The sequence below is a fragment of the Cyprinodon tularosa genome, unplaced genomic scaffold (assembly GCF_016077235.1).
Source record: "Cyprinodon tularosa strain WSP-4 unplaced genomic scaffold, ASM1607723v1 ctg56, whole genome shotgun sequence".
In the NCBI taxonomy this organism is placed as follows: Eukaryota; Metazoa; Chordata; class Actinopteri; order Cyprinodontiformes; family Cyprinodontidae; genus Cyprinodon; species Cyprinodon tularosa.
Window position 1 is genome coordinate 2,496,307 of NW_024039296.1, and position 13,864 is coordinate 2,510,170.

The 13,864-nt window shown below is 36.1% G+C and overlaps 1 protein-coding gene across 1 annotated transcript; it reads right to left on the reverse strand.

Moving 5' to 3' along the window:
• Window positions 1–3,289: 3,289 nt before the first annotated feature.
• Window positions 3,290–12,894, reverse strand: LOC119796840 (probable E3 ubiquitin-protein ligase HERC4). Its single transcript, XM_038305589.1, has 23 exons — window positions 12,674–12,894; window positions 11,724–11,844; window positions 11,531–11,607; window positions 10,887–11,108; window positions 10,704–10,795; window positions 10,130–10,260; window positions 8,824–8,948; window positions 8,655–8,734; window positions 8,460–8,578; window positions 8,303–8,362; window positions 8,078–8,183; window positions 7,673–7,868; window positions 7,440–7,588; window positions 7,226–7,342; window positions 7,025–7,123; window positions 6,214–6,390; window positions 5,961–6,107; window positions 5,681–5,847; window positions 5,547–5,607; window positions 5,395–5,465; window positions 4,332–4,515; window positions 4,155–4,257; window positions 3,290–3,816 (listed from the first exon to the last, which is right to left on the reverse strand). Exons 1-23 carry the CDS (start codon window positions 12,879–12,881, stop codon window positions 3,596–3,598), a joined length of 3,033 nt encoding a protein of 1,010 aa, XP_038161517.1. The 5' UTR covers window positions 12,882–12,894; the 3' UTR covers window positions 3,290–3,595.
• Between the last annotated feature and the right edge of the window lie 970 nt (window positions 12,895–13,864).

Genomic DNA, 13,864 nt, shown 5'->3' on the forward strand with positions numbered 1-13,864 from the left:
GGATTGATAAAATACAACTCCAAAGTAGCAGATTTATAATACAAAAGGAAGACAGTGAAGCTGTCATAAAGTGTAGGATCAAACATTAACCAATCAACAGGGTTCTCTCCATATGAGCTCCAGACAGGACGGATTGGAGTCAGCTGAGGAGCCACAACGCACGCTGCAGGGCATACAGGAGAATCTACAGTCTCAACCTGCGGTCGAGGAGTGTCTGAGGGCCATCACAGCGCGGAGGAGGATCTGCATTTCCGGGCAGAAGTCTGCCAAAACCACTTCATTTTCCTGAATTACAAGGCTTAAAAGGCCCAGACAGGCACAATAATCCTGTTCCGGTGTCCTTCCTTTGAGAAAAGGAGATTGCACCCTCTCCTTAAACTCACTGTTAAATTGGCATAATACTCCAATTTTCAGTGAGCAACGGACACTCAGGTGGAAAACCTGAGGTTTACAACCGAGGAGGAACACGTGAAGGATCCAGCTACAAGATCATCATTAACTTATCTTCTTTTTATTGCGTGTTTTCGTTTTTGCGAACTCTTCAAGAACATTCGTTTCTTTTTGCGCGTATTTTTGGATCGTTTCCTGACGAAGAATTCATATTCATTTTTGAAAGACTATCGAAGGAGCATAGAGACGAACTCTAACTTCTTATTATTGAATTGTGAAAAAAAAAAAAAAAAAAACTATTTTGTAATTTTTATGTGTTTATGCTATTTTGTAATTTTTATGTGTTTATGATGTATTTCTTGATGTTGTTATTGTTTTTTATTGACAAATTGTAGTTTTTGTGGTGAATATTGTCTTTTAAGTCTGCTGAGTTTTTTTTAGTAATTTTGAGATATCTTACTTTTATTTTTTATTTTTTATTTCATATTCTGGGCTGATATTCCTATTGTGTGTTTGCTTCTCTTTCAGATAACTGAGTTTTATGATTTTTCATATCTGATAAGTGAAATGTATTTTTAGTTTAGTTTTTACTGGTTAAAATTTTGTGGTTCATCAGGTGAGTATTAAATTGTTGGACAGCGCAAGATACATTTGATAAGTTTAGATTATGGAGTTCAGCTTTAGACACATGGCCTGGCAGGGGACCTAGGAGGTGCTGTTTAAAAAAGGGGACTGTTATAAAATTGGGCTAATGTTTTAGTTTTTTAGTATACTAAATAATTTTTTGGTTCCTCTATTAGAAGGCTTAATCATTTTATTTGTGAGGTCTGTATGTCTCAGACCTCAAAACGGGGACTGTTAAAGAAAAATTATTATTTTTTAGACTTTATTACAGTTAATCTTATGGCATGTGTAAACACTCTCACTTGAACATATTTCTTAATTTTGAACAAGGCTGTGTTAATGATTTAAAACTACTAATGGGTAAGTATTCAAAGCACAGGAGGCCCCCCGCATTCCACAAGCTGTCTGTGAGAGCTTATCTTGTGTTTTACGACTTTAGGAATTCTAGATGCCAGGACAAGCTTTCCGCCTTTTCTTGTTAAAACAAAGAAGCAAATGACCCCAGATGTTTGCAGTAAATAAGGGGAAGCCCTAGCAGTGTCAGAGATGGCGTTTGGTTGGAGGACCGAGGGCCAGCCCTTTTTGAATGGATTAGATACAAGAGGATAAAGCTGTCTAAATAGAAGAAAAAGATCAGATTTTGCCCTTGCAACTCTCCAAAGATGTCTCTGTACTCTTTGCTTTCTTTCCTCCTATGTCAGGTAATGGAATGTATGTCTCTGTTGTTCTGCAGTTTCTGGTGTAGGTTTGTGCATTGTCTTATTTCTAAAGTGTATGCATTGTCTTATATTGGATTAAACTCTGTAATTCTGTGACGTCAACACGCAATGTTGGTTTTATTACCAAACGCAGCTCGCCGAGTGGACCTGGGGAAGGGAAGAATCAGAAGCCAATCTTTTTCCAAAGTTAACTATGTTAGAATATTTTCTTCCTTTACAGTGGGTATATAAAGGGTTCAATTAGACTATAGGGTTGTCACGATACTAAACTTTTCAACCTGATACCGATACTAAGGAAAATATTCGATACTTGATACCATTTTTGATACCACAAGGATAAAAACAAAGACTCCAAAATTCAACAGAAATATTTTCATTAATAAATAAAATACAATAAATAAATACAATAAAGGTTGTATGCTGTGCACAATATTAAGCAAGCTTGATAAAAACTTACAAAACTAAAATGAAGTGTTCCTTCCTTGGCTATGCTTTGCACACATAACAATGAAACTAGCCAAACCGGTTAGGAAACAAAAATAATTCTCAGCAGCTGCACCTGTTACAGAAAAAGTCTGAAACTGAAAAGTGCACACAATTATTCAATCACACAGTGTTCAGAAAGTGCATTGTCTTCTATTCTGCACTTTAGATGAATGACTGTTTAGGTGCCACTGGTGGTAGCACTGTATCGATACTTTTGAAAATTAGTATTGTATCCGGATACAATGTTTCAGTATCGATACTTTTTTGAGTATCGATACTTTTGACAACCCTAGACTATAAACAATAATTATTTTCCACAAAATGTCAGAGTTTTGCGTTTTTTGGTTCTGTTTAAGTTTTCTTTTCGGTCAAGTCTCCTGACTTGAAAAAGCGCTATAAGTACAGGCCATTTACCAGTCAGGTGAGGGATGCTAGGGGTGTCTGGCTAAGTTTAGAGGGGCTTTTTTTCTCCACTGGATCATGGGACCTACATTTTATAGAAGTTTATTTAAGGGGACTCAGGCTTATTGATAATGGAGAAAAGTACAGACATGTGTAGACATAGGTTCAGTAAGAGACAGTAAATGTTACACCAGCAGTATGGATTGAATCTTAATCTTTGTGGCTGGATAAATGCACTGCAGGATTCATTTTCTTTAGTAGTCTTATTGAATGGTCCTGAAATTACAGAATGGAGTTTTAACTATCTTAACCAGGGAAATCCTTTAGGCATGTCAGTAATTCTACCAACTGCATAATATCTCATTAGTATATTTTCAATGAAAAATGTGTCATGAATGGGTTCATATTTTGAATTCTAACTTAAACAATGGATTTTTGTCTTAAAAATATGCTCCTAACTCTTTATAGAGCACCAATCAATGAATGTTGGATTTTATTTTTTGGGCTGCAACTGCATTGACATCATAAAATATTTATTCTTATTTTATTTTAAAGCTTTAGATCATTCTAGGGCTTGGTATTGAAGACAAAACAACAAAAAAAACAACAACAGCTCTTTGCTTATGTCAAGCATTTATTTGACATTTGACACAATGTATTATCTCACATATTTTTAAATCCCACATACTCTCACTCCTTGGTCTACATTTTATGTTTTTTATGCAATAGTAAACAGAGCAATTTACAAAATTAATTTTATAGTTTAGAATATCTCAATTAAAGTTATAACTTCCTTGCAATCGTTGACCAAATAGTTTAAGTTAAATAACTGTTTTTCTGTACATACACATATATTTTTTTTTAGGATTGACAGACAGTGGATCCTTTTCACTCAGCTGTTCTGAAAAAAAATCCTGTGTTGGTGATTAAAAGGTCCTCATCATGTAAAGAAGCAGTTAGAACGTCATTCTGAATCAAACACAGGGGTTGATCCTTTTGTTGCTCAGAGCCTCTATCAGTTTGGTTTGCATGATCTCTTTGCTTGAATACAGCGGCAGCTCCAATGTGGAGAAACACGTGTGCGTCTCAGGGAAGTATTGGTCGTGAGAGAGCTCCTTCTTGTTTATTTCTTTGATTTTCATCTGTATCTTATCCAATCCGAGTACAGGCACTCTTTCAAATCCGGTGACGAACCCTGATGAAGGTGAAAGAGGTTATCAGAAGATATCAGGTGACTAGCAAGGTCAAAAGCCAGAATGAATCTGCGTTTTAGGAAAATGATCTAGAGGCCAGATATTTTCCTTTTCCCTACTGATAGAGACCTTTCCCTTACCTTGATTATGTCTGCGTTTTGTCTTATTCTTATTTAAGTTTATGTCAAAAAAAACAAAAAAATATAGATTTTTGTAACACATATGCAACTGATGAGAAAAACTGAAGGGAAAGCAGTAAAAAGTGGTATTAAAAGGAATAATAAAAATTATGTAATTTTATTTAAAATTGTGCAAGACAAAATCAAAATCTCATACTCACACAAAAAAGTTTTCTTTTGATTCTCAGTTAGCTCATCAAAAACCTCCCAAAATGTCTGGATGGTCGGATGGTCAGCATTGAACTGGCCCTCATAAATTGTACTCTAAAAATCAAGAAAAAAATGTGGCGTTAGCTGTAAATTAAACAACACAACACACATACAACCAAAGAAAGTACCTGTTTAAGTCTCTCCCAGTCATGGAAGTCATTTCCAACTAGGATTTCTTGTAGTTCCTTTGGCCTAAACAGCCTCACTAAATCCCGGTCGCAAACTTGGAGAAATCCTTTTTTAAATTCCTCAAATGCAGTCTTCACAGAAACATTGAAGACATGGTCCACGAAGGCGTCCACAAACTCGTGCCTGTTTAGATAAAAAAAGATGTAATTCTACAAAATGGTTTAGAGACATACTTAAGTACAAATCATACGGCTCAATTTGCTCAACAAAACTGTGATTTTTTTGTTTTATTTTTATTATTTTTATTTTCAAGAAAATCTAAATGTGGTATACTATGGTACATAGGGGAGTGGCGGCCTAGTGGTTAGGGCAAAGAGCTTGGAATCCTGCGGTTATGAGTTCGAAACTCACTTCAACAGACTGGCTCTCTGAGCAAAACCTTTAACCCTTGATTGCTCCCACCGCACCGCAAGAGGAAGGGTTCAATGCAGAGGTAAATTTCTCCAATGTGAGATCAATAAAGTTCAATTATTATTAGTACCTCAAGGATCTATTGTAGACCTATAGATTTTTCTGTTTTCCTATGCTGGATCTATTTTTATTTTCTTATTACAGACGATCTGAAGAAGCTCAAAAACCAAACTTGGTTTTATTATACCACTAATGCTAAATCCCATGGTCATAATGAAATCAAAAATCACACTTAACAGAAAAAAAAACAATGGTTAATTTTTTGTTTTGTATATGTTATGTTGTTTCAATGAAATTCAATAGCTATTTTTATATTTTTAACTTTGATTTCATGAGAAATAAAAAACAAAAAAAACCCATTTATTTATTGATGCTGAATTAAAAAAATGAAGGCTGAAAACAGGATTATTATAGGCCCTGGTGGGTATAGAACCAACAGTTTATTTGATAGTTGCTCCATTTCTAGAGACAAAACCTTTGTCAATTGCCTTTCTGTTGGTAAAAAAACAACAAAATAACAAACTAATAAAAACAGAATTTGCATCTTTGTGAGAGGCTGATAATAAACTGGCAGAAGATGTTATTTCTTACTTGTTTTTACTTGTTATTTGCTTTTCAGGATTTTCAGGATCAAGATCGACCTCTGCTCCATCCCAGGGGATCTTTGATGGAAATAAAGCGTGGTGTTACTTCACTCTATTTTAATTAATAACTTCAATAACTAAAATAACGACACTACCCACTGAAAAAAATATGTCTTCTAGGTCCTCGTCTGTGTACTCATCCAGGATGCATTGCAGACTCCTTAGAAACCATAGAGACAATTTTTAATTTATTTATATTTTTTATGTAAACATTATTTAATAATTCTACTTACTTTCCAACACTTGGACTGAATTCTTTCAAATCTTCCAGTGTAGGTCTCACTCCCAGAAGCTTTTTGAAGAGCGCCAGGGGGAAGGGAAGGTAAATTAGCATAGCGTTGTACAAAGCAAGTCCACAGAGAACTCCAAACAGATAGAAATTCTGGTCCTTCTCTGAAGCCTGATAATATAAGGTTTAAAAAATGAATTAAAACATCAAAACACCAAACATCAAAAGAATAAATTCAATGTTGAATCTATTTATCTGATTTTCATGAAACTAACAATTCTTACTTTGGAGGAGAACCATGCCAGTGTTTGCGAGTCATTGAACATGAACATCCTTGACTCCGGAGACATCAGTTCATTAAATACTGCATGAAAGAAGTCTTTTATATTGAGCAAGACATCGTCAATGTTATAGTTCCCATTGAAAAATACCTGAAAGACAACAGGTTACCTATAAATGTCATTCTTGGACCCCACAGAAGTTGCCTAAAGACAATGCGATGTTTGTGTTCAATAAGTCTTGAGCCACTAAAATTACCACAAGTTTCTTCTTGTAGCTGCTTTCGTCAGCCTGAGCCAGCTGTTCAAATGTATCCTTTAACATAGATGCTCGGTTTAACTGCAGTAGGAGGCCTGGAAGGTCAGGGGAACAAAGTTCGAAGCCCAGAATCATATGCATAAACATCTCCTCCAGGGAAGACATCACAACCTCTTCCTGTCAAAAAAAGACACCCAAAAAAAGTATAAAAGCTTAGATATTAGGTTTAGTAAACAGAGCCTAAATTCAGCAGCTAAACCATATAGTAAATTGAGAGATTAGTTTGCCAGTATGTACAGATTTGCTGGAACATACATTTATACATACACAGAAATTTATACAGATACCCAAACACAAATAAGGACCCATTTATTCAATTAAAACAGGTAATAAAAAGTTACATTTGTGCGTGACGTCAACGGCAGTTATGCAGTTTAGATTTTTTTTTTATAGTTTAAAATTTAAATATGTAAGTTAATAATCATTTGTGATAAATGATTGATTACATTTGATTAAATTAAATTAATAATCGCTGTTTTTTATAACGGGATACAGTTTTAATCACATTGCTGGTTTACTATAAAACTGTTCCACTTTATACATTTTACAAAAAAATAAAAAATTTCTCCACTAATATCACAGTAAAACATGAACCAATTAAAGAAATTAAAGAAAGACATTAAAGAAATGTACTACCGGTATTTAAAATCAAATATAACTAACTGAAATTTATTGTTACGGATGTTTGTAAGACAGGTTAAAAGCACTATGTTGCCGTGTTAAAATGCACTAATGATTTAACAGCAGTTACCGTGTTGAGCTCAGTATTTGTGTAGAAAACCAGCGTCTTTGCCTGCAGATTCATCACAAATGGGAAGTTGCACAGAACAAGTGGCTCAGAATGCGCATACTAAAAACAAAAAAATGACAATAAGATTTTCCTTTCCACATATTTAATATTAGATAAATTTCTGTTTAATTTCCATGTTTAATTTGCCAAAAACATTCTTACCCAGCGTTTGGATTTTAAACGCCACATGTCCAGGTCGTCAAGCAGAAAATCTTGGTCGATCGACAGATAAAACTCACTTTCTGGCAGCCTTTGTGACTCTGCAACCCTGCTGTTAATCTGTCATTAAAGATATCATTCATAAGATTTTACCATTTATGGGAAAGAAAAAATAGAAACATGAAATAGAGGGTCCGGATTAGATTATAATACTGACATTATGCATGTACTGAAGTACTTGAAGCAGGTTTCTGACACCGCTACTGCGAGGAGCATCATATTTGGACAAAATCCCAGAGAGAGCTTGCCTCCACACGCTCACAAATCTCCCCATGCTGGATCGAGATAGCAAGAACCACCACTCCCCTATAAATGATCACCAAATCTTTAGCATAATAAATTCCAGCTTTAAAATGCCAAAATAACTTTAGCCAGGTTGGATACCAGTACCTAAAACCTCAAGGCTTGTCATCGACAGGCTTGAAACAACAGCAGCAACCGTCTCAGCGAGCTTGCTGCTCTGCTGCTTCCTGTGTTTCTGGATGACATGAAGGAGCTCATTAAGGAGCAGAAAGATCCTCAGACTTTCCACTGCAACTGGGTTCTTATCAAGGAGAGGAAGCAAATGCAGAATTGCAGCTTCAACCTGAGAGTTCAGAGGAAAAAAACATGTTGGTTTAGAGTGGAAATGTGACCAGTCTGGTTAACTTAGAGAGCAGAGCTCAATATTTCATATGAAGGTCAAACATTCTCATGAACGGATGGATAGAAAGGAGGATAAATTGAAAATAAATGAACAGGTAGATGAATGGAAAAGAAAATGCGTAAAAAGAATGGACAAAGACAATGATGTACCTCTTTCCAAACGATGTCCACCTTCACCAATTTCTTAAAATACTGTCGAGCCAGCTTAAAGTTCAGACCATGGCATTTTGAAGAGGTCTGGAAATGTTTATCTCTCCTGAGAATAAAAGAAAACACAAAGTGTATAGAATATTGTACGGTTTTATGTCTGAACTGGACAATTTAGGGTTTAGTTGCTCTTTAAAGATAGAACAGTTTCAATTAGTATATCTTTACATTTGCTCTAGGAAGCTTTTATTCAGACAGGTTGCAGTTGAAAATGTTCTGCGGATTTCCCTGAGGAAAAAAAAAAAAGAATAAGAGTAAAACCATTAAATATTTATTCTAATGAAAACAACCATTAACATCTTCTAATGGTATATACTGTACTTACTGTTTTGTCTTTTTCCATGACTTGCTATCACAGTTAGAGATCCAGTTATCAACCATGTTTTCCAGCCCATATTCAGTTGCATTATTGATTCTGTTAGCATCTAGATTTCTGTCCACACACTGTAGATAGAAACAAGGGAGATTAGTTAATTTTAATTAGTTAATTATGCATCTGCATAATCTCTATGCTTGGTACCTCTTCAGAAGAGCATGTTGCAAATGAACAGTTTTCTCCAGCAAAGATAGTTCCTATTTTGGGTTGATTTGAGTCTGCAACTAATAAAAAATGAAAAACATTTCACAATAAATCCATCTGAAAATATTTGTTGGATTTTTTTATTTTTTTATTCAACAAGTATAGTTACCCCGAGGTAGACGAACAGGAAGCGGCACAGATGGACAGTTTTCTGTTCTGTTTCCCAGCTGACCTTGCTCCCCGCAACCGAAGGAGTAGACCTTACGGCCGTCTGTCAAAGCCAAAGTGTGATATCTAAAAGCACATAAACAACATGCTGGTATATTCCCTTTTATTAGAAACAGCTTAACTTATGCTGTCTCCAGCTATGGTGTGGGGCTGTGTATCGCCCAAAACTACTGATTAACACCGACCCAACATCAACTATTAGATGTCCGAAACTAAACAGACAATATGGGATTGGCTCTGTCTGTGATGTACTATAGCCAACAGTCGCTTAAAGGTACAAACTGCCTGAAATAAATATTCATAACTTCAGTTCTAAGTGAATCTTCTAAATACCTATCAAAGTGATTACAAGTGATACAGCTTTGGGTTTGATGTTAATCATTCATTCATTTTTTTTCTAGTTCTTGTTTAAAGTCTTGCCATTGAAGCAATGGTAGATTCATAACTGGTAGCTCTATTGGTTACTAGGCCTACCCCAGACCTTTCCCATTTGATTTTTCTAGTAGGGAAATGCTTGCAAACATCCCTCAAAACTGCTTTAGGTGGAGCTTAAACAGTCTGACACTGAAATTATAGAACAAGTTTCGCAAAAAACAGATACAAACCTATTGTAAATTGAAGGACGATGCTTAAAAGCTGGATTAGGGCCTGAAAGCTAACCTATGAAGGCTCCTAATTCTGCTTAGAAGAGATTGCACGATACAAGTAGTGTCTATTTTATTTACAATCGTCCAAAAGTAATTTATAAAGATATTAGTGGGGATGTAGGTATGTATTCCAAGTCTATAATAAAAACTTTATCTAAATTTGAGCGGATGCATTGTGGTGCACTCTGTTGGACTGTTGCATTGTAGGGAGAAAGACGGTTCTGCGTTCATTTAGCAACCTATGGTCTTCTGCACGGAGTTTGCATGTTCTCCCTATGTATGTGTGGGTTCTCTCCAGGTACTCAGGTTTCCTCCCAAGTCCAAAATGTGACTGTTAGGTTAATTGGCATTTTGGAATTGGTGCTCGTATATCTGTGTAGTTTTAGATCTGTCCATGGTGTACCCCACCATGACCCTTCCATGATGTACCCCACCAAGCGACAGGCACAACCCCACCATGACAGATAAACAGGATAAAATGGATGGATGGATAATGCACCAAATCCTTCTTTTTAGGTAATTAATGTGTTTTATGAAGTTAAGTCCGATTATGAAAGATCTTAATGATAAGTATTGACAGTACAAAGGACTGCAACTTACCTGCCACATGCAATCTTGATAACTTTAGTCCCCCACAGTTCAGCAATAAGTCGAGGATGGAGTTCATTTTTCAATGAATTGTGTCCAAGTTGTCCATACTGACCAGAGCCAAATGTAAACACTGCCCCCTGCTGAAAAATTAACCAAATGGCACATCTTCAAACATTTGTTTTTCTTTTATCAGGATGTTTTTTTTTGTAGTTATAAACCTCAAATGAGACAAAAATATAATGAGCAAAAAAAAAACAAAACAATTTTGTTGTCATTTAAGAAAACATTTCCTCTTTCTTCTTAATAGTCTAATTATATTAACAGTATATGACAATCTGCCTCTAGGCTTATTATTATTACGGTTAAACATTCAATCACCATCTAGGTAATTACCATTTTTCCTTTTATATTTCTTGGAAAGATCATCTTTTAAGGAAAAATATTAAATAAAGTTACTTCCTGAAGCATTAATATTGTAAAAGAATAATTTTCAGGTTTTTAATTTAATTTGTGAAAACAACATACTTCGTAATATCTAAAAAATTTCAAACAGGGGCAGGATGCTTGGACTTTGATGCCTAACCTTTGTCAGAACGGCTGTATGGTCCTTTCCACAGCAAATGTCGCTTGTTTTCTTCAGATTCAAACTACTGACACAAGTTGGTGTAAATATATCTAAAGACAATAACAAGATTTATTCAGTGAGGTATTACAGATAAACAGCTGAATATGTTGTAGTAAGTCAGACAGTCATTTGCTGCAGCACCTTTTGTTCCTCCTAGTCCAAGCTGTCCACAGTTATTTCTTCCCCAGCCAAACACGCCTCCTGACACAGAGAGGGCAAAGCTGTGGTCTCCTCCTGCAAAGATCTGAACCACTGGGACTGACGACAAGGATCGGACTTGTTGAGGTGATCTGGCTCCTGAACCTCTCTTTCCCAGACCCAGCTGACCCCTGGAGTCAAGACCCCATGTATACACCTGACACTCTGAGGAAAGATCACCAGGACTGACAATTAAACTCTTTCTTTTATGTGTTAAAATCATATCTTAAACATTAAACTTGCTAACCACAGTATGAAGATCGTTTTCAATCAGTTTCTACTGAAAATCACCATCTAAGTTTCTGAATATTAATGAGCATCTTTGTTTTAATGAGATTTCCATCCAGCCTGTCTTGCTGACGTTCTGCATTCCTTTGGGTTCTGTCTTCCATGGTGCATTCTTCAAATATCATAGTGTAGGTGAGTGGAACTAACGCAACTTAAGTTGTACTTCAAGGACAGCTCTTAACATACATATTTTAAGCTTAGTAATATCTACTTATTTTCATATTATGATTATACGGAGAAGCAGAAAACATCAGATGATTAAGTTAATGAATTTGCCAAAATGCTAAAATTTAAAATACCTTTTGTCAGGGCAACTGAGTGCTGGCTCCCACAAGCAACCTGTGCTACTGGTATGTTAGAGAAAACATCCAACGTCCTGTAAGAAAATAAAAAGGAAAACAATTATCAAAGGTCTTATATGAATTTGACAAGTTTTAGGATGAGGTTAAGTTCTTTTCATCCTAGTGTAGTAAACATTTTATGTTTCCTCACCTGGGTGAGTACGGGGTGCGAGTCGTGTCCACGCAGAAAACTGAGCCTCTCTCAGACAGCAGCGTCACCACATCATCTTCACAGCTCACGGCCTCAATCTTCTCCTTACATTTCACAAACTCTATAATTACACAAACATACCTCATGTATTAACATAACATACAATATGGTCATTGCTACCATTAAACTAATGTGTCACGTCAAGAAAAATGGAATTGCTGGTGGTGTCTGACTAAAAAGAATAAAATGCCCATTTCTTGTCTCCTGTGTTTGGGAGAATCAATCAATCTCTCAAAAAAATCATTAAGAAATAAGAGTATCTGGTTGTTGGTCTTTAAAAAGTCTTAAAAGGCAAGTGTTGTGTGTTTGTTGACAGGATGAAGCTTAGATGTAAAGATGTATTTCTTTATTTTCCTGTGAAACTGGACTGCTCTGTCCAGGAAATCTTTGAAGAAATCATTTGACACTGACTCGTGTAATTTCCTGACATTTTAATGAATTTATGCAGTTTGTCAGCAGGAGTTGGCAAATGTCTCTAGTCAAAAAACGTTTCTATTGCGTTTTTGGTATATTAATAGTTCTCTAGAGTCTTAGATTTTTTTTTTTATTCTTCTTTTGACTTTGGTTGCTAAGATACTGATACAATCCAATTCAATTCAGTTTATTCATATAGTGCCAATTCACAACACATGTAATCTTAAAGCGATTTACAGATACAATTCAACCAGATTATACATTCAGATTGATTCCAAGTTTTAAAGTAAGTTTAAAGGGGTGGACATGGGCACCCCAAGCCCACCCCTTAGTGACATCACTGGTGTTAAAATATGAACCTGAATGGTGTAGACCGAAAAGATCACAACAAATAAAATGTAGCGCACCTAGCCAGTCTTTATATTAAAAATATAGCTTATTTATTTTGTCCATATATAAACCAAACATATACTTACTCTGTTTTCCTCGAACTCTCTTTCCATCTTTGTTCTCATAAGTGCGCAAAATAAACGCGTTCCCGTTACTTTTAACGAAAGCCAGCACACTGCGACCTACAGACAGATCCGAGAGTTTATAATCAACATTTAAATGATGGACTCCTTCATCTGTGCTGAAGTCTCCTTTCCAGAAGCCTCGCTGACAGTCCTCTCCCCATGAAAACATCCTGCCTGTGAGCCTCACCAGGTCCAACAGCTGATCTTTGATTATGTTGCTCAGCTGTCAGACAGAAACGAAACCTAAACTCACCAGAGAAACAAAACTCACACGTTCCTGAAGAGCAGAGGGCGGAGCCAATCAGCTGGTTGGATAATGCACTGCACTGTGGGTAAAAGGAAAGTGAAACTGAGCATTTAGACTCACTACCCATTCCTTCGAAATTACTCATAAAGCCAGAGAAAAAAGCAGGAAAACTGGTTTCAGATAGGATCAGATCAGGGGCGTTGCTAGGCACAAAGCTTTACTGGGGCACCGGCCCCCTAGTGCATACGCCCCTCCTTCTATACATAAATACAGACAAGCGCACTGCCCAACCCTGATACATTCCTACCAAAATTACCAGTTGAGATAATAATGAGTATAAGAGCATATTTGTTTTAACAAACATGAACATTTTCAACATTGCAGCTATAAAAAATAAGACATCAACAACTTTGACATATAAAAAGTTTCCTTATACACATTCTGAAGTAATCATTAATTCCTAGGTTACAGAGTTTTAGTTCGGGGGAAATTTTAACTCATCCTGAGCTAAGTTTTCCTTTTATTTTTTGAGCATTAAAGTGTACCTCCTATTTATCATTTTTGCAAAGTGGTCAATCACTTGTGACTCAGCTTAGAAAGTTCTTCCTTTTCAACTGATAAAATAGCAAGATGATGGAGCCTGTCTTGTCCCATTGTGCACCTCAACCAAGTGTGAATCCTTCTCAACACACTGAATGACCTTTCACAACTCCAGCTGTAGACTGGGATTGTGAGGGAGATCTGGATGACCTGCGTTAGTGTGGGGAACATGGTGTTATCAAGCAAGTTGAAAACACACTGCATATCCTTGATGACAAGGCTTTCTTTTTTAACCAGGAAAAGCTCAAACCATTTTGAATTAAATTAACGTTTTTTTTACTCCAAATTTGTGCTGGGGATTGTGG